General features: G+C 36.3%; 1 protein-coding gene across 24 annotated transcripts in view; it reads right to left on the bottom strand.

Moving 5' to 3' along the window:
- Positions 1–2,451: 2,451 nt before the first annotated feature.
- Positions 2,452–20,839, bottom strand: part of SPARCL1 (SPARC like 1) — a 43,920-nt gene continuing 25,532 nt past the window's right edge. For 6 of the 24 annotated variants that reach the window (XM_025998116.2, XM_072754970.1, XM_072754969.1 and 3 more), the window contains 10 exons: positions 20,429–20,493; positions 17,430–17,603; positions 16,074–17,066; positions 14,401–14,473; positions 13,536–13,654; positions 12,936–13,056; positions 11,316–11,452; positions 9,122–9,270; positions 8,359–8,507; positions 2,452–2,913 (listed from right to left, as the gene is read on the bottom strand). In XM_025998116.2, the coding sequence (XP_025853901.2) occupies positions 2,885–2,913; positions 8,359–8,507; positions 9,122–9,270; positions 11,316–11,452; positions 12,936–13,056; positions 13,536–13,654; positions 14,401–14,473; positions 16,074–17,066; positions 17,430–17,603; positions 20,429–20,482 (1,998 nt within the window). In that variant the 5' untranslated portion in view covers positions 20,483–20,493 and the 3' untranslated portion in view covers positions 2,452–2,884. Of the gene's footprint in view, positions 3,111–7,861; positions 7,996–8,329; positions 8,508–9,121; positions 9,271–11,315; positions 11,453–12,935; positions 13,057–13,535; positions 13,655–14,400; positions 14,474–16,073; positions 17,067–17,429; positions 17,604–20,428; positions 20,494–20,839 lie in introns of those variants that run through there. The other 18 variants (XM_025998117.2, XM_025998118.2, XM_072754962.1 and 15 more) reach the window with 6 other exon arrangements.

The raw sequence follows: 20,839 nt of genomic DNA, 5'->3' as shown, positions 1-20,839 counted from the left end.
CTTATAATCTCACAGTTCAACCTATACCTGTTTAGGCCCTGAAGTTATTTGAATTTGTGACCTCTACCCACCAATCTTTAAACACGAGTGTTGCATCATGCTTAATATTGGGGACTAAGCATGTATAAATAAATAAATCCACCTTGAGCTTCTACCCACGTGAAACTTAGAGACCTTCACATAGTCTGGATGCTGTTATTGACAATTATTCCTCAAGAAGAAAACAATAGAGAAAAAATCTTGTAAGGCATAATGGGTTGGCAGAGAATAGCACAATATGAGTAAATATGAATACATTCAAAAAAGCAAATCAATGTGGTATTTACTGGCCAGAAGATTCTGAAAGCAAACATTTTTATGGTCTTAAATCACATTTAATTCAAATTAACTTGCCATGTGGGTTTCAAACCAAACCACTGAAATTGAATTTTGGAAGAATAATCAAATTCATTACATTTTTATCAAGACTTGCCCCCAGCATCCGAAGCAAGGTATATCTCTTTATAAAAGTCACTCTTCAACTACTTTATATGTGTTTTATACTCAACTATGATTTAGCTTCATGTAATTTTACTTTGCCTGAATTAGGCAACTTATCTCCCTTTCTCTTTTTTTTCAGGTTTCTTTTTCATATTTTTCTTCCTTTTGGATCCAAACCTTTGAATTTTCTTTTTTCATAAGTGGGCTTGTTAGAAATCATGAAGTTACCCAACATGAAAAAATTTTACATTCTTTTACCTAGTTCAATAGAATCAGCCCAGATTATACCGTATGTTTTTTTAATTACCTTTGCTTCAAATGGCCCTCGGAGCAACGAAGTCAAGGAGCAGTGTGATCTTCTAGAATCTGTATGCCCATCTAGTATTTAAGGCATATTACTAATGCCTTTATGGTCATGAGCAATATGAGTCACAAGATTTAAAGCTAAACTGAATAACTGGTTTCAGACTAGAACTCCAACTTCTAAAGTATCTCACAGAGATAGGGCTTAAAGACTGGTGACTGACAGAATAATTTCATCTCCTTGGTTGGGATTAGAGCAATGTCTTTATCACAAATACACCACAATTAAAAGTTGTGACTACCAAGAATATTAAATTACATCTATAACATATCATCTAGGACAGCAATATACAAGGGAGACAGTGGACAGAAAGATTTAAGGTTCTAAAATTTTCTATTATTAAATATTGTTTGTTACTCCAAAATGATCTTAATTTTCAAATAAAACATTTTAAAATAAACAAAAAAAAACATTTTAAATAAACAGGTAATGTCTTTAGAATTAAAATCACTTTTCACTATTACAAAACATTCAAAATGGTAATTTAATACCTCCAACTAACAAATTCATAAATTTATAACTGTCATTAGTTAAGATTTCTCATGACATATCTTTGGAGTCACACGTAAAACATTCTGAATTTTGGAATAGTTAAAATTATATCCTTAGTTGGAAAAAATTATATATAATACTTAGATTTTGATTAATTGAATTGAACTCAATTATTTAGAAATAACTGATGTGATGTGATCTGGTTAAGAACAAGTGACTCACAGAGCTAAGAAAAGAGATAATACAATTTTGAAGTTAATCAGAGAAAATTATTCTGATAAAAAGCAACTTTTCCATAAGTTCCTGCAGATGAAATTCCCTGGGGCATCACAACCAAGGCTCTTAACAACCACAACAACACATTTTTTATTATTTTAAAAAATTAACAAAATTGCATTGACATCTTTCATTTCAGATAAGAAAATATGTAACACAAAACTGTTTTACTTTCATTTAAATAATTGTTAAGTAGCGTACAGAAGGCGACAGCTTCTTTCATTGCCTTGCTTCAGATCTTGGAAAAAGCTCTATTATGAAGTTTTATTATTTTTTATTATTTTTGCTATCTAGCCTTATAATAGTTATGAAAGAAGAAAGAGTTCAAATGAAAACACAAATTTTCTCTTATGAAATGATTTATTGCTATCAATTTACAGTAATAATATTTACCTCTGACTACACTGGACATTAAGACACTTCAGAACTTTATGTTGTCTGTGTTGTCTTTATATGATCTTTATTTTGAGGACATGAAATGTGTAAAAATTTTGCACGACCTCCCTTTCCCCCAACATACATAGAGAGCTGCACCAAAGTTAGAATTAGTTGTATTAAGCAGTGCGTAATAATCACCCTATTTTAACTTAGTAGGAAGCACTTGAATTTTTTTCTATTTAAATTTACATCTCAACAAAGGGCATTAATAAGCATCTACCATTTAAGAGCTGAATATTTGTTTCCCATAGGAAACATCTCCCCCAACCACGTTCTTTTTTTTCTTTTTTCTTTTTTTTTTATAGTAGGGTCTAGGAAGTGTAGTTTTAATTTCATTTGAAGTGTGAGTCCTGAGTTGGTTTTTCACATGCAGTTGTTTAAATAAATGACTGGAAATAAACTTGAGTTAGATTTAGATTTTTATTAGGACATTAAGATACTGAAAATAATGCACATTAAAAACAAAAGAACATTATTCCATTTTCTTGAAGTGTACATGATATTATGAACAAAATGAGTGTAGTGTTTTCTTCAAGTTTTATAATTAGTATTTCATAAATGGATGCAGAGAGGGATGAGTTAAAACTCTTGTTCACAAAGAGCACACAGTATTTTGCGTATGTTGACTTTATTTAATTTTAAAGTTTTATTTTCAAAGCTAATGTTAAATGCTTGGTGCATACACTGTTAGCAAGCAATTACCCTCATTGTCTTCTCAGACATGCAAACATTTTGCTAAATATAAATCTACAAGTATTGTGGCTGCATATGTTTTCAGGAGTGGTCAGAAATGGAGGAGGATGCTGGAATGTTTGAATTCTTTCAAATCTTAATTCAAAACAGGAGATTTTCATCTATGTCTTCTGTAAAAAACAAAAACAAAACAAAACACACTTTTAGAAAATAGCCAGAGTAGTAATATAAACAAATAATGTCAGAGCTAGAGGATTAGAGAAACCATCTAATTATACTGTAGGATGGTTCTCAACCCTGGTACGGTATCAGCATCACCTGTGAAGCTTTTAAGAAGATGCCATTTGGTTTCGCTTATACGCAGAATCTAAAAAAACAAAACAAATAAGCAAACAAAAAGCAGATATAGAGAACAGACTGATGGTTGCCAGAAGGGAGGGGGTGGGGAGATGGGCAAAATGGGTGAAGGAGAGTGGGAGGTACAGATTGGCCTCCAGTTATGGAATGAATAAGTCACAGGGATAAAAGTTAAGGAGTAAGGAACACAGTCAATGGTATTGTAGTAGCACTGTATGCAGATATAAGACCACTCCTACCAGTATGGCCCACCCTCACTCAATAATTGTTGAACAAATACTTAAGCAGATTAACTTGAAGGAAACTTCAAGTCATACTTCTTTTTCATATTAACTACTACCCTGTCTGGGACACCAGGTAATTTTCCTGCCCTATATAAGTCTCTGCCCAAGAGTTGGAAAGATTATGAACTTTGGCATATTTCTTTTGAACAATGGCTTCATTTATAAAATGGACATTTTAGTCTCATTATTTGTAAATTTACTTATGGTTGTGCTCATATTTTTGCCTTGTTTCTGTTGTTCGGATGAGAAATGTCCTTCCTGTTGTCTTTAGGCTAATCCTGCTTGTGCCCAGGATGTCTTCCGTCCTAAGAAATTCTCCTCTAATTTTCCTCTTTTGCTTTTCTTTTTTACATCTTCAACCTTTCCTTCCTCACTGGGACCTTCCTATTAGCATTTAAATATGTTGCATATCTAGTCTTGAGAACAGTGCCTGGCACTAGGTGGACCATCAGTAAACCTCTGTTGAATGAAGGAATGAATGAATGCTCAACCTTATTTTATCCTCATAGATTTTTCCCTCAACTTTATATTCCTCTTTAGTTCTACCTTGCTTTCAAACAGCCACTCTTTACCATTTCTCATCTATTCTTTCTCAGCCTATAGAATCTGGCTTCTATCTCTACCATTCCACTAAAACTGCTCTTACAAAGGCCACCCAGGATATCCTTAGTTCTATGTAAAAGGAATATTCTGAGTCTTTTATCTTACTTGGCATCTCAGCAGCATCTGGCACTCTGTTCTCTTCCTCCTCTTTGAACACCTCCTTTGACACGGCCTTATGCTGTTTTCTTCCTTCCTTTCAGTAGACTTTTTATTCTTCTTCATAAACTCCTTCTTCCTCCTCTAGCTACCAGCCAGATGTTGTTCCTTGGTGTTCAACCCTGGGGCCTTTTCCACGTAACTCAACACTTTTTTCTTAGGGAAGTAATTCCCTTCTGTGGTGCTAACTACTTTCTGTACGCTCATAATCCTCAAATATGTACTTAAATTCCGAAATGCTGTCTTGAAAAGTTGACCCACATACTCAACTCTCAACTGTACATTGTCTCCCAAGTACTTAAAAGTTCAACACGTCATAAGCAGAAGTTATCATCTTCCCCAAATCTGCTTCTGTTCTTGTGTTTTCTATCTTCATCCCTCTGTTTACCCGCCTGGCCTGAGCAGGGAACCTGGGTGTCATACTTCTCTTTCTCTCAATCTCTCTACTGTCTGTTCCCTGCCCCTACACATTTCCTAGCAAACACTGTCTTATTATTTCTATACATCTTGAATATGTTTATATTCTTGAATATATCTTGAATTTGTTTATATTTTTAAATATATATTGAATAGGTTTCCTTTTCTTTTTCCCCACTGTAACTGCCCTAGTTCAAGTACTCATCAGCTGTGCCTGAACTTACCACACGTCCTCTCAACTCTTCTCTGGCTACTCCACAATATAACCAAAAGAATCTTTCTTAAAATACAAATACAGTGAAATTGCTCCCTTGTTTAAAATACTTTAATGATCTTCCAGTACTCTTAGGATAATGCCTTTAATTGGTTTAGTAGGATGATCTGACTTGTTTGCCCTGTTGGTCTCACTTGGAAGGTCTTTCTAACGATTAACATGGATATATGTCAATACATGGTATGTCACAGGCACTAAATAAATAAGACTCCTCCACCTTTTAATTAAACTCATTTTTACACCTAAGGAAGATGAGACCTGTTGAGGTTAAGTGGTATGCCCTAATTCACATAGCTAGTTAATGACAGAGCTAAAATATTTGAGCACATCTAGCTCAGATAAAAGTCTGTTAAAATTCAGGAAAACACTGGCTAAAATTTATCTGGTCTTTCTGTGGATTTCTCAGCCATGAGGGAAGGAGGGGCATACTTAGAAATATTTTGTTTTGTTTTGTTTTCCCTAGCTACATCCCAAAGCAGTAACTTGTTTACTTATTCTGACTGAATATTAAATATCTGTTTTATTGGTTTACTATGTGATAATTCTTTCCCTTCTTCAAAATGTCATCATGGCCAAACCACAGTGAACAAACAAGATCATTAGGAGCTTTCCGAGTCACTGAACTTTAAGCTTTTCCTGCTCCTCCCAGACAGAGCCTGAGGGAGACTACATGCTGAGAAGTTGCCAGAAGTTTCAGAATAGTGAAGCACAACTGGTTTCCTTAAATAAATGGCCTCTATTCCAATATCACTCTCTTAAAATCAAGCTTTATAAAAGGGCATTAAATATGTCTTGTCCTAGCTAAGTTTCCTGCCTTTTGATAATGGTGGAGTAGACGGAGTGGGGGGCTGTACTTCAGTATATTTTGTCCTTTTTTAAAAATTTAAATTCAATTAGCCAACATATACTACATCATTAGTTTCAGATGTAGAGTTCAATGATCAGTTGCATATAATACCCAGTATTCATCCCATCATGTGCCCTCCTTAATGCCCATCTCCCAGTTATCCCATTTCCCCACCTGCTGCCCCTCCAGCAACCTTCAGTTTGTTTCCTAGAATTAAGAGTCCTTCATGATGTGTCTCCCTCTCTGATTTCTTCCCATTCAGTTTCCCCTCCCTTCCTCTACGATCCTCTGTGCTATTTCTTATATTCTACATATGAGTGAAACCATGTGATAATTGCCTTTTTCTGATTGACTTATTTCACTCAGCATAATACCCTCCAGTTCTATTCATTCATGTCAAACAGATATTTGACATGATATATATGTAATACATATATATACAATATTCCAATGTATATATACATTTTCTATAATTGTATATATACTATATATGAATATTGTATAATATATATACAATATTCTTTATATATATCTTTATATATATGCCACATCTTTATCCATTCATCTTTTGATGGACATCTGGGCTCTTTCCATAATTTGACTACTGTGGATGTTTCTGCTATAAACACTGGGGTGCAGGTGCCCCTTCAGATCTCTACATTTGTATCTTTTGGGTAAATACCTCTCATAGAGTAGCTCTATTTTTAACTTCTTGAGGAATCTCCATAGTGTTTTCCAGAGTGGCTGTATGAAAAGCCCACAGTGAATATCATTCTCAATGGGGGAAAAACTGAAAGCTTTTCCCCTGTCAGGAACACGACAGGGATGTTCATTCTCACCACTGCTGTTCAACATAGTACTAGAAGTCCTAGCCTCAATAATCAGACATCAGAAAGAAATAAAAGGCAATCAGATTGGCAAAAAATAAGTCAAACTTACTCTTCACAGATGACATGATACTTTATGTGGAAAACCCAAAAGACTCCACCCAGAAATTGCTAGATCTCAAACTTTGTCCTTTTTAACATGGGAATTAGAGAAGATAGTTTTAGCCATTTTTAGGAATATATTTGAGTTTATAGAATAGATGTTAGGAAGAAAAGTGGTATTATTTATGCAGGTCTGGGTCTCAATAGCTCATTAATTTCCTATCAGTGCTAAGAGGGTACACACAGTATGTCATAGCCAGCCTCCAAGAGCTCCTCCCACATTACAGCAGGGTTGTCCGGCCAACAGAATGTGGCAGAAATGATGTATGTCACTTCTGCGATCAGGTTATAAAAGACATTTAGCTTCAGTCTTGGATTCTCTTGCTTCCTCTTAATTTTCTCTCTGATCACTTCTCTGGAGGAAACCAGATGCCATGCTGTGAACAATCCCATGGAGAGGACCACATAGTGGGGAAATGAAACCTCCCAACAGTAGCCAGGTGAGCAGCCTTAGAGCAGATCCCAAGCCAGAACCATCCAAGTAAACTACTCCTAGATTCCTGATTCTTGGAAACTGTGAGATTTTAAGCTTCTAAGCTTTAGAGTAATGGGTTATGCAGCAATAGGTAACCAATGTACAGCACTCAATGCTTGCAAAAATACACATTCTTTGTTCATTACCATTGTGGTTATTTCACAAAATGATATTGCAGAGGAAAAGAACTAACCTTTTCTGCTTAACTATCAATAAGTAAGTAATCCTCCTACTCTTAGCTCTTTCTCTTTAATTTCAAGGCATTCTACATACCGTAAAGAATAATTTAAAAGTGAAGTCACATAGGTTGCCTCTTTCTGGGAAACTCTGATCTTTGATGAACTTATTTTTCTTTATTGATTGGCTGTACATTCATCCTACTTGTATGTTGTGAACATAAATATGAAACCTCTGCTTTTGATGTCTACTGTTGATTTACATTGTGCAAGCAGTTCTGATTGCTTATTTTTGAACATCTTTCAAAAAACATGCTTGTTAAAAACACGCCTGCTCACAAAAATCAACTTTAACTTAGGAAAATAAAAGGAAATATATTAAGACATAACCTAGCAAAACAAATGTCTAAATTTTAGTTCTTGTACTGCAGGAGTAAATAAAGAACCCGATGATGATGATGATGATGATGATGATGATGATGATAATGATGATGATGATTTTTGTCACTGAAGGTGCAGTGTGGATTAAAGGCATAATACCTGGGTAAAACTTGTGATAAGAGGCTCAATCTTTAATGAGTTAGTAATGAATTCTAAGATTTTTCTGATATCTTCCACTGGCAGAATCAGACTTGCTGTTTTACTCTTCATATATGATTTTTTTAAAGTGTGGACTAATACTGAGGTTAAGAAAGTATATAAAATCCCTCATTCGTCATAAGGGTAGCCTTCTGACATCTGGCACAGCTCTCTGGATTGACATTTTCTTAGGCTTAGCCAACTGCTAAGACCTCAATGTAGTATCCTCTAAATATTCCCACCTGTTACCCTTTGAAAACAGAATATCATAAGGAAAAAATGAAATAACCTTGCAATGACAGCATGTGCACTGAAGGAGTCCTACTTGGGATGCTGCCCCCTTGCTGTCTTGAGGTTTCAATCTGAGCACACAGCAGGACCTCCCTAGGAGGGCTGCAGAGCTTAGGGATCTCTGGGAGAAAAGGATACCCCTCTTCTTGGGCTGATGATGAATTTACCTTCTTTAATTCCAAAGCAGTGGCCCCACTCCTCCAGGGTGATGTGCTTATCCTTGTTGGGGTCACACTCCTCAAAGAAGCGAGTTATGCAGTGTTCCATGGGCACCAGAGAAGCTCGTAAAGGAGCAAGCTCAGAATGAGTCAAGACTCTGCAATAAAGTGAATAAAGTGCAGTATGTTAATGAGTAGCTTGTATATCAAAGTTAACTTTTAGGATAACCAAGGCATTTCTCTTCCACAAGATTATTGCTAAGTATGCCAAATAAATAGTACACTCATGAAAACTTGCAAATGAAATAAACTATTTATGGGTAAGATAGATAGCACTTAGGATGTCACAAAGTTTTCTTCCTCACTGGGAAGTATCCTCCCACCATCTTAAATTTATAGGGATGCTCCCACCAGCAATTATGTTTGTACAACCTGGCTCTTATCCACTGACCAAACCCAGTTGTTCCTGATGTAGGCACTTGACCCAAGTTGGGCCAATTGGATTATCTTAGGAATTTAGCATCAAGGATGAGAAAAAATTGAAGGAGTCTCTGGGTCCTAACATCTAAACTTGGGAATGATGATGTGGCCATATTCTGTTATTTTCAAAGCAGTTTTGTGTTTAGACACCTACCCACATTTGTTTGGGATCTCAGTGTTCTAAATCAGAGCTGGAAAACTTCCTAAATTTGTTTAGAATTATCTTTGTATAGATAACTAAGACATTATATGAGGGAGATGATCTAGTAATGGGAAGGCAAAGAGTTTTTACCTGTCCATAGGATGTTGGTCAAGTTCACCAAACTGCCAGTGCACAGGATATACATACATGTGGTAGTTTTTCTTAAAGTCCCTTAAGAGAAGGTCAATGGAATGGTCCCCAGCCAAGAGCCTCTTTTCATCCAGGTAAATTTTCTTGACCTGGGATTAGGAAGGGAGAATATCATCAGGGAATCAGGGTAATGAAATTATCATTTGCTAAACTTTACTTGAGTAATAGCGACATGACAGAGTAAAATAAGCCCAGGCCATCATATAAGGCCAAATGAAATACTTTCTAATCAACACAATAGACTTTCTTATTTCTACCTAGAATAACAGCTAACATTTAAAAAAAGTGTGGTTTTCAGAAGAGGTTTAAGTCTTTTTTGATTTTTCTTTTAACCAGGTACTATTCGTCATAGTATGAGAATGTTTTAATGAAAGGAGCTAAACTGACCTAAGCAAAATTATTAGTTAGTAAAAAAAAAAAAAAAAGTCTTGCTTTTCCCCCATTGGCATACTCTATTCTTAATTCTCTGTGTATTTCTGTCCAGGGTCTGCTCAGGATCAGTTTAGTCATGGTGTAACACCACTTGGCCACCCCCATTAAAATTTCCCTGTTTTGTATCTAATGTTCTCAAGGCCTTCATGATGATGTATTAAAGAGAGAGGACAGAAATTATTTCTGGGCAATGCATATAAAACTCTTGGCTTCTGATGTGACTCATGAACTAATTGGAAGCAATTAGAATGAACTTCTACCCATTCTCACGGCCATATCCACCAACTACTCTCCTTGTTATCATGGATGAACTTCCTGTGCTCTGAATATAAGCCCAACCTTTCACTGGTGCTCAGGAGCCTAACCCTTCCTATCTCCTCAAGAGCACCCAATGGCAGTTGGGCACCTTTTCTACTCATCATCAGTTTTTCTTTCTTTACTTGGTTACTACCAGAAGCATACAAACATCCTCTACCATCTCCCATTGGTAGATGGGACTCTTGAACTCACATTCTCCTCCAGCTGCTACCCATCTCACTTTTCAAGATGTCATGAAAATACTGTCTATACTTGCTGCTTCTACATCCTTCCTCCTAATTCTCTTTTGAACCCTATCCATTCATGCTTTTCTCCTTTCCATTCTGCAGAAACAGCTTCTGTCAAGATCAACTCTGTGGTCACCACAGACCATGACCACATGGCAAATCAGTGGCCAACTCAGTCCTCATCCTACATCTGTAAACAGCATCTGACACAGTTAATGCACAGCTTCCTTCTTGTTAATTTTTTCTTCATAGCATGTTTCATCCCATCAGACATATTTTGTACATATATTTACATATTTATTTACATGTTTATATATTTACATGTATCTCATATTTATTTACATGTTTATATATTTACATGTATCTCATATTTGCATATGTAGATATATACATGAATTAGTTGGTTCTAGCGCAGTTTTTTTTCTTGTCTATAAAGCATTTAACCCCCTTGTACACAACTCACTCCTTTTAAAGAAAAAAATTGAAATGTAAGGCTATGTAAGATTTGTTTTTAAACTGTACAGTGTTTGTTCAGAGTCTCTTTGCTTAGAATGTGAGCTTCTAAAAAAAAAAAAAAAAGAATGTGAGCTTCTAAAGGCAGAGATTTTTGTTTGGTTCATTGCTTTATATCCAGCATGTAAATCAATTCTAGATACCTAAGGTGCACTTAATAGCTATTTGATGAATGAATTTTCCCTGAGAACTTCTGGAATAAATATTCTGCACTTTTGAATCTTAATATACTACTGACTTTGCAAGTAGGGGACTTCTCTTATATCATAATCTGCCTGGCCAATGGGGGAAAAAGAGATGTTCCAATTTAAATCATATATCTGTACCTGAATATATAAATGTGGAATTGAGGTTCACTTTGCTCAACTAGGACTTGCTCTAGGGTATGAGTTAAAGAGTCCTTGCTCAGGCTGCTGCCCTTCGAGTAGGAGTTGGGTGGTTTGGCCATGTCTCAAATCTTGTGGCATGAACGGTGACCACTACTAATCTGTTAGTATGTATGAACTTAGCAGGTATAGAGCGGCAAAGTGGGCTCTTGCTAATACGCAGTGGGAGGTAGGCCTCCTCTTCCCCACAACACACACATCCTTTTTCCTCAGAACCTGTAGATAGACACTTAGGTAGTTAACCTGTGGATAACTTACTTTATTTCTTTGCTTTTCATTTAGATATCCAGCATGTTCAGGGTTTTGCTCATAAAGTTGCATGAGAATATTCTTGAGCCAATCTCTCATCCTTAGGGGAAACTGAGTCACTTCAAAGTCTGTACAAATAGGAATAGCTGTTCCAGAGGAAGGAAAACAGATTTTAATCTTTGAGTCTTACTCCTATCCTATGTGGCAAGTCTTCATAACAGTAAACTTAACAACATCTCGTGATTGGTGCACGCAGACTGTCCTACCATCACAACAGTGGTCCTTAACCCTGGTGGTACAACAGAACTGCCTAGGGAGTTCTAAAAACATACCAGATATCAGGTTCCATTCAAATAAATTCTAATTTGATTAGTTTGGGGTGGAGCTTTGGCATCAGGATGTTTTAAAAGTTCCAAAGATAACTTGATAATGCAAACAGGACTGAGAACCACTATTCTAGAATCAGAAAGTTGGAATTTAGAGGTGGAGGACACAAGAACTATTTATTAGGAGAATAGAGACAAAAGTGGAAGTTAGGTTATGCTGCAGTAACAAATAATGTTAAATCTCAGTGGCTTAAATGAACAAAAGGGTTTTTTTTAAGTTTTATTGAGATATAATTGACATACAGCACTGTGTCTAAGTCTAAGGTGCACAGCAAAATGACCTGACATCCATATATTGTGCTATGACTACCACAATAAGTTTAGTTAATGCTATCACCTCATCAAGTCACAAAAATTTTTATTTTGCCTCAGGATGAGAACTTTTAGGATCTAGTCTTTTAGCAACTTTCAGATATACTACTCAGCAGTGTTAACTACAGTCATTGTGTTGTACATTCAAGTCCAATACAAGCTGGCAGGAAGGTCCTGCTCACGGCAGTTTCTCCCAGGCTCAGGATGTTGAAGACACCACCATCTCAACATAAAGTGGAGGGAGCAGAGAGGACCATATACTAGTTCTCAAATACATCTAACTAGAACTCAAATGGATGGTTTTTGCTGAAATTTCATCGGATGAAGCAACTCATATGGCCACATTTAATGTCCAGAGGGCTGAGAAGTTCAATACTCTGTGTGTCAGGAAGGAGAGGAGAACTGGAAATATTAGTAAGCACTGCTAATATGGAGAATTATTTAGTGATAAGGACATTCAAACACCACTGAGAGTATCTTGGGGAAGGAAAACAATTCAAAAAACTTCTGGGAGAATATATTGTCATAAAACTTCTTGGCAGAGACTTAATGTACATTGGAAGAGGATAAGTAATTTAGCAAAATTCCAATCATTCGTCTCAATTATTAAGTGGTAACATAATCATAGTGGTTCTGAACCCTGGCTGCACATTAGAATTGTCTAGGTTACTTTAAAAACAAATGAAAAAACATCGCCAAAGCCCTAACCCAGTCCAGTGAAATCTATCTCTTATAGTTAAAGCCTGGGCGTTATTCTTTTTCTTTTTTTTTTAAGTCTCTCAAATAGATTTTAATGAGCATCCTAGGTTCAGAACTACATTAGCCTTCTTCTGTTTGCATGTATGAGTATGTATATATATTATTCAGATATGCAGAGATTCACCCCAAATCCTCTCAGCAATGGTGGTTGGCAAAAGAGGCAGACTCTTACATTTGCAGGCTCCAAAATAATCCAGCTGTAGTTGGTGCCCTTTTTTGGTCCCTTCCAGTTTACATTTAGTAGCAAACAGATGACAGGAGCTAGCATAGGTCTGATTGTCAGTGCCACAAACCTAGGACAGACAAGCAGGACAAAAAGCTCATGTTTCTGAATGTACATTGGGGAAACACCCTGCTCCTTAAAGCTCCTAGTTGACTGATCAACCGTGCCGTGCCAAAGATGTGGTCAGGTAAGTGAAGGTATTAAAATCATAACTGTCTTATTGGGTAAAAAAAAAATCAACTAAATTATACCACGAGTGTTGACAATCTAGCTCTAGATAAGCTCAGTAGAATGCAAACTGCAGATGTTCCAAGTATACAGTGAGTTTTAAAATGAGTTCTGGAGATCAATGCCATTATTACCTTTTCAGGGCACAGTTGAAATTCCTTGTTTCTGCTGGCATTTTTTCCTCTTCAATATTATTTTAAGTTTTAGGTGATAACCTGGGTATCTGTCTCCCCCCCCCCCCCCCACATATTTCAATTGCAAACCACTTTCATTCAAATCACTATTTGGGGCCCCTTCAAGACCATTTTGTAGAATACTTACTTGGTCAAGGAGTTTTGTAGGAGGACAAGTCACCGAATCTTGGCAAACACAGTGGGGTTTTCCCTGTTGGTCAGCCTTACAAATGTGTCCCCTTTTACACTGGAAGTTCATGCAAGAATCTAACAAAAAATTTGGTCAGGAAGCATGAGCAAAGCTAAACTGAGTATGGAATCTCAAATTCATCCAGATAATTAGATTCATTTTCATCAAGGAGAGAAAGTTTGGGAAAATATTAAAAACTGTTTTAATGGATATGTTAATGTTCAAATGGGATCCTCTGGCATCAGACTGTTTTACGCAACAGTTTAGATTTTCTCTGCAGTTTGAATTGGGGATTTAAAAAGAACAAACAAACAAACAAAACATAAAAAGAACAAATAGCTCTTCGTGGCCTGCTTACAATGGCCATAATCTGGAGTCCACACTTCAAGGTTGTCCAAACTGATCATAAGTTAAATAGGCCATGAGAATTTTATGGTGGTGAAATTAAAAATGTTTGTGATTGGGGTATGCGATTCAGAATTAGGTCTGAATTAAATATGGGGTCTAAATTCATTAGTAAGTTATGGACTTGAAATCGAATAAGGTAGAATTATTCTTCTCGGAAGCAAAAGGATTTAGGAAAAAAAGAATCTAGCTTTCATACTAATATTACAAGATTTCCAGCTTGTAAACACGTTTTCCCATAGTTGTATATCAAATGTGTCCAAGAGAATGTCAACAATTTACAAGAGCATTTCCTTAGGGAGGATTTGGGAAAAGATTTCTGTGAAGCAACGACAAATGATGGACTGAGGAGAGCCTAATGTGGCCATTCCATTTCCTCCTTGATAAATCACAAGTCGCTTGCTTAGTCTCTACTCACCAACATCGTGCACCATTCTGTTGTTTTCATATGAACTTTCGTCTTCATTCAGTGAGCTCTCTGCTTTCTTGGCCTTTGAATAACAAGAGCAGAAGCTAAAGTCTAGTTAGGGGAAAAGCTACTACATAACTTGTATTACGTATTTGTATTATACCTTCACAAAGCGTTTCATACCCAGATCATTTCAGATCAAAAAGACAAATATAACTTGTGGAGATAGTAACTCTTTGAGAACAGGAGCCATTTGTATCTTGAACTGGATTCAGCACTATATCTCTGGGGATTACTCAATAAAAGTTGGAACTAACATTGGGAACAAAGCTGGAACCTTCCCTTTGGATTTGGGAAAACAGTAGAAATGTACTATTATCATGTGATTCCATAGTTAAGACACAATTCCATCAGTAATCTCTATGAAGCTGTTGATAAAGGTTTCTTACCAGGTCCCTTTTTAAAAAAGATTTATTTATTTATTTATTTATTTATTTATTTATTTATTTATTTATTTTAGAGAGAGAGGGAGAGAGACAGAGAACAAGCATGGGAGAGAGGGGCAGAAGGAGAGGGAGAAAGAAACTCAAGCGCAATCCACATTGAGCACAGATTCCTACATGGGGCTTGATCTCACGATCCGGAGATCAGGACCTTAACTGAAACCACGAGTTGGGTGCTTAACCAACTGAGCCACCCTGGTGCCCCAGGTTTCTTACCAGGTTTCTAAAGTGTAATAAAACTCTTACCTTAAAGTGGCAGCAGAGTTCTCGGTAATCAAAGTTACTATTGACCTTGGCCACCAAAAGCTATGTCAAGTCCTCCTGGTGGGTGGCTGCTGGGGTTTTGCATGAAAGCTCCAAATGATTAAACAATCAATAACAGTATGCTTTTCCCCTACTCCCACTCTGCTGCAGTTTCCTGATTATCATTTTGGTGTGTGTTTGCTTAATCAAGTTGTAGCTGAAGTCTTTATTCTTTTTTTTTTTTTTTGAAGTCTTTATTCTTAATCTTTATAGCTAAATCAACAAATATTCCTCGATCTCTTATTATGTTAGAGGTTTTTTCCTAGACATTGATGATTCAACTTAAATATTACATGGCATCTACTCTCAAGACATTACAGCGGTAGTCATCAGTGTCTTCCATCCCTCATATCTGTCAGAGTTTATCATTCTAGTGAGCTCCAGGCACTTTCAACTGCCTGTATCTGCATCTATGTGCCTGAAAAACCATGGCAGTATATTTGGCCTGCTCAAAGGACAGACCGAAAGTGCTGGGGAATTAACACCTCTCCTAGCAATTCTCAGTCTGTATAAATATCCCAGCTCTCTCACTCTCCAAATGGGGTAATTCAGAGCAATGTGTTTTATGTCGGTTTAATGATGTACATTTGATTAGCTTCCTTTCCTTGTTTATCATATTCCTCTCCTCTTTGTTTCCTGAACTTCTCAAATAAACTGTACTAAAATCCAGGATCTGCTTCTAGGGGAACCCAAATAAAACAGGAACTTTCAGCCTAGTGATGAAGATGCAGAGGAAAATAAATAATTTTAATATATTTTAGTAATGTACTGATAGAGAAAGGCATAGGAGACTGTGAGAGCACACAGAAAGGTCATGGATAGTTCTTGATAAAGCTAACTACTCTATTGGAAAAGCATCATTGTAAAGAATCTCACCCCTTGGTATTCTCCAGGTTCACTGGCATCCACATTTCCATTCTCACGTGCTCTTTCTCTTTCTCTTTCTTCTTCATATTTGAGGTGATAGGAAATGGACTGAGATCTTTCGGCCTCTATAAAGGCCTCACTTGGGATGAATTCATAGTCATCACTTGCATCGTGTCTGGGCTCATCATCACCATCATCATTAGCTCCATGATTTCTAGGCATGATGTTACCATCTTCAGTAGGCTTCACAAGCAGAGCCTCAGAAACAGTCTTTTTATCTATCTCCTCATGGTTGCTGATAACTTCAGGTTTTTCTTCTTGGCTCTGCCATTCAGCATCTTGATTGTGTTTATTAATTTTTGATGCAGTTTCATCTTCCATTTCTGCATTGGAACTATCCTCTTCTTGTTCTTGGTTACCCTGCTCAGATTCATCTTTCTGCATCTTGCTTACTTGAGTTGGTTGATTGGACTCTTCCAAAACATCATCAGATTGGGTACGGTCTTCCTCCTCCTTGATGTTAGAATGTTCCTTGGGAAACATTCTCTCCCTTTCTTGGTTATTGCTGTGGGTACCAACTTCACCTGGGTCTTCTTCCCCTTCTCCATTGGGAATATTTGAGTCCTGCTCTTGGTTTCCTTGATCACTTACATCTTGGCTATGCTTGTTGCTCTTGTTCAGCTGAGGATGTAAATCATTTATTGGTTGTTCTTGTTCTTTTTCTGTTTTTGTGATGCTTTCTTGATGGTTAGGATCTACAATGGAACTAGTATTAGGAGCAAGGAGATCAATGTTCTCTGAGAGTTTTTTCATTTGAGGCTCACCCATATCTTCTTTTAGGTCCAATGTACGTTCAGATGGCATATACTCCAAATTCTCGCTTAAGTCACTTTCACTTTCTTCTTCATCCTGTAATCCAAGCTCTTGGCTGTAACTCTGCCCCTGATCTGCTGACTGGTCATGATTTTCCTCCTTTGACTTTAGTACTGAAGATTTTTCAGCCTTAAAAGAAAAGAAGTTTGCTTTTGAAACAAATTATAATGGAATATTTGCATCATATTTATAATTCACAAGCCAATACCTAATATTTATTATTCTTTTTCTTCACGTAATATCAGGCAAACCCATATAGGACGTTCTTTATATTCTATAACTACAAGTTTAACCTGAATTTGAATTTTGTGAACTGACAGGATTATATAGCACCTTGGCCGAAGGTGTAAAACTCGCTAATTCTCACAGTTTTTCTGGTGATTGGAGACAGTTGATGTGATCATCATCTTTTAAAAATTAAGCTGAGATGAGTGAGAATGAAGTAAATTGGAAACTTTTAAAATTATAATGGTGTAACCATGTTACTTTTACCTCATGGTTGGGATGGTCTATAGATACTGCAATTTCCTTTTCATTTTCTGCATCTTCAACCCCTAACACAGGGATTGCAGTGTTGTTAGGTGTTACTAATATTTCAGCTTGTTGGATGGAACTCAAAGAATCAGCAGTTGGTTTGGAATGATCAGACAGGAACCTTGCATTTGTCTGAAAAAATTAGAAATTGGCTCATATTATTCATGTCTAGATGTTAATGTTTAAAATTTCTAGTTACTCTTTTATTATCATTATTAGTAGCAATACGCCTCATACATAATATCACTTAAAAGATATTCTCAAGAATTTTTAAGAATACAAACAAATGTCCAGATTATAATGTTAAATTAAAACAGAATCCCAAACATATTTAAGAAAAAGTTATATATGCAGAGACAGGAAACAGAGCAATAATAAAGTCTTCTTTGAGAGTTTTAGAATTACTTTCTGTGCTTTTCAAACTTTTAAAAAACATCCATACTTTATAATTTTGAAAACTGTTGCTTAACAGAAAGTCAAATTAGCCAAAGGATATAATACTGCACATTTTCTTAGGTTAACTTTTAAGTACTCACTGATGGTTACAGAAAAGGTATAAATCTTTATTTAATATTTGTTTATTTTCTTGGCAGTAGCAGCCTTATATCCATCAAAAAATCTCATAATATCTTATACAAAGATAATTAAATGTAGAACTAATTCAAAAATTGTGTGAAACAGTACACTAATTCTGATAGAGAAGAACAACTATGGAGTATTATTTCAACTAGAGGGATGGCTCTATTTCTAGCAAGACTGAAGGCATAGATGAAGAGCTGGCAGTGATAAATGACTGAGAAGTTTAACAACTGGATTTAGAGATAAGAGATCTCTCTTTAAGCCTTGACTCTGCTATTAACTATCTACCTGTCATTTGACAAATTGTGAATCTATCAAGGTGAAGTTGAGTAGAAATATCAAGATAAGTTTATGCATATATAATATATAATAGTTTGTAAATTGTTAAGTTACCCCAATGAAAAATGACTATTGCTAGCAGTAATATGATACAGTGGTAACACTATGAACTGTCCGATACCATAAGCAGGTATTTACCACAAATCTTTATTAGACAGATGCTATGGATGCTCAGATGTCAGGCAAATCTAGGCGTTAGTACAAAATTCAGATTCTATTTGCACTGATTTGTCTTTATTAGTACATTCTGTTGTATCAATTACTTAATATAAGGAAAGACATGGAGTACAGTACTCATTTTAGATACTGTTTGTTCTCTTGCTTCTGATCACCTTCTCAATTAAAAGGAGTAATGGCATTTGAAAAAATTTCCAAAGAAGCGATTTATAAGAGGGAAAGAAAAAGGAACGGTGGCCAGTCTGGCAGGTTGCTGGCAGGGGCATCATGGGAAGCAATGAATGGAGGAGATTATAGGCTTATTAGTAGAGAACTGCTCCCTCTCTCTGCACCCTTCTTCCTCTGCTTTGACTCCTCAAGCTGGAAGAAATGCACAAAAAGCATGGCAGCTTTTCTTCTTTCAGAAATTTTCTGAGATCAAATTCTGGTTTATTATTATTCCCACAGCTATAGCCTCTGGAAATGTGTGTGGAATCTCCTACCCACACGAAACCACTTACTTCTGTAGAATTTAGGCAAGTGAGGAAAATGATACAAGATTTTTAGTAGGTAAACCCAGTGAGAAGATATTTAGCTTTTTAGCTTTTGATTAGATCCACGTAACAAATTGTCCTAAAGAGAAAACGTCTAAAATGTGTCTCTATGTAGATGTGTTATTCTAACATTTGGTTGAAAAACAGTTTTGATGTCTGTTTACATAGTGGCAACAGCCGCAAGGGCAAAATACACTTTAAGGAGAAAACAATGGGTTTGTGGAAGCTTCTTTCTGTGCTGAACGTAATTTATCCCACTTTTGTAATTTCAGAGGACAATGTATAATTTCAGCTGGAGTAGCTCCAGCTAGTTAAGCATAATTCCTAGCAGTGTTGTCATAAATTCTGTTTTCTAAGAACTGCTTGGTCTGGGTGGCATGATGTTTATCTTTGCTGACACATCTGTCAACCAAATGTTCACCAGCAGCTATCTAAAAAGCAAGGACAGAATCCTGGACATAGTAGAGAATGAGAAAGAAAAGGGATGAGAGAAATTACTTTGTCTAGTTAAAGGAGATTGATTCCTCCATTTGGCAAAAAAGAAAAAAATGGCACAAATCCTTTGGTTTGATTATAGATGTTATGGATCATTTGGGAGACATCTGAACGATCATCCAAGCCATGGTTCCATTAACAACAACAAAAACTTTCAGGTTATTTTAAGGCTGCTGACATAGCCTCAAATGACTCTGATTTGTGCGCGGATGATTTATTGCTGGGTGAATGGTGGGGCCAGTATATCTGACTGTGAAAAAAAAAAGTTCTAGTTCTGTCTGTTTTCAGACACCCCCTCACCCTATCACCCCCAAAGATGAGTTAGGAGCTGATTTATGATTACCATACCATTTCCTGCCCCTAACCATTGGTTCTTGTTTTATTACAGACTCAGAACTGATCAGCTGGTTTATATTTGAACTTGAAGAAAATGCTGCTGAAGAGTATGGGTATTCACTCTCAAGACTTCTTAGACTAATTTCTTAGGTTTCTCATACTAAGTGATGAACTTCCATAGGAAAATTTATTTCTTCTCATTCTCTTGACATTTGGGCCCTGGCATATCCCCTTCCTAGTAACTGATAATCAACATTTTCAGCTTTCGATTTATTGTATCTTGGAGAACCTGGTAGTTCTAAAAGAATTCTTTTCAAATGTATTTTATTTCAACTTTTCTAGTCATTCATTCCCTAGTTGGGAAAGAAAAATATTAAAAAAGAGAATTTCAAACCACTATATATGCACTACGTGAACACATTCTCTTTTTAAATAGAAGATGCCTAAATTAAATGTCAAGAAGGAGAGATATAACAACAGGAAAAAAAGGATATTTACCGGGATTGCAGCCGCAGTTCCCAAAATGTATAGGAAAAAAAGCACAGTCTTCATGTTTTCTAGGCCTGTAAACCAAGAAGATAATTAGCAGTGGTGGGTAAAGGTTTCCTTTTGAAAGAGTAAAAGATAATCTTCCTAGCAAATATTCAGCTTGATATTGCCTTTGTACTTAAAGGAGATTATTGTCTTTGTGCACTAACATGTCTGGAAAGATGGATTAATGAAAGTTTTTACCCAATTGTGTCTCTGTAAGAATGACTCCTCGATTTTCTGGCCCAGCTGTGTTTGGTTGAACGTACCTCTGTTTATGCCTGTGTTTCCTTAAATAAAGGCACTATGCAGATTTGTGTGTTAAGATTTGTCAGTGTTCACAGTGAAGATAAAAGTGACAAAGTGAAGTAATATAGTGTG

This window comes from Vulpes vulpes, chromosome 4, assembly GCF_048418805.1.
Source record: "Vulpes vulpes isolate BD-2025 chromosome 4, VulVul3, whole genome shotgun sequence".
In the NCBI taxonomy this organism is placed as follows: domain Eukaryota; kingdom Metazoa; phylum Chordata; class Mammalia; order Carnivora; family Canidae; genus Vulpes; species Vulpes vulpes.
The sequence above is the reverse complement of the archived record's forward strand: the minus strand, read 5'-3'. Positions and strand labels throughout refer to the sequence as shown.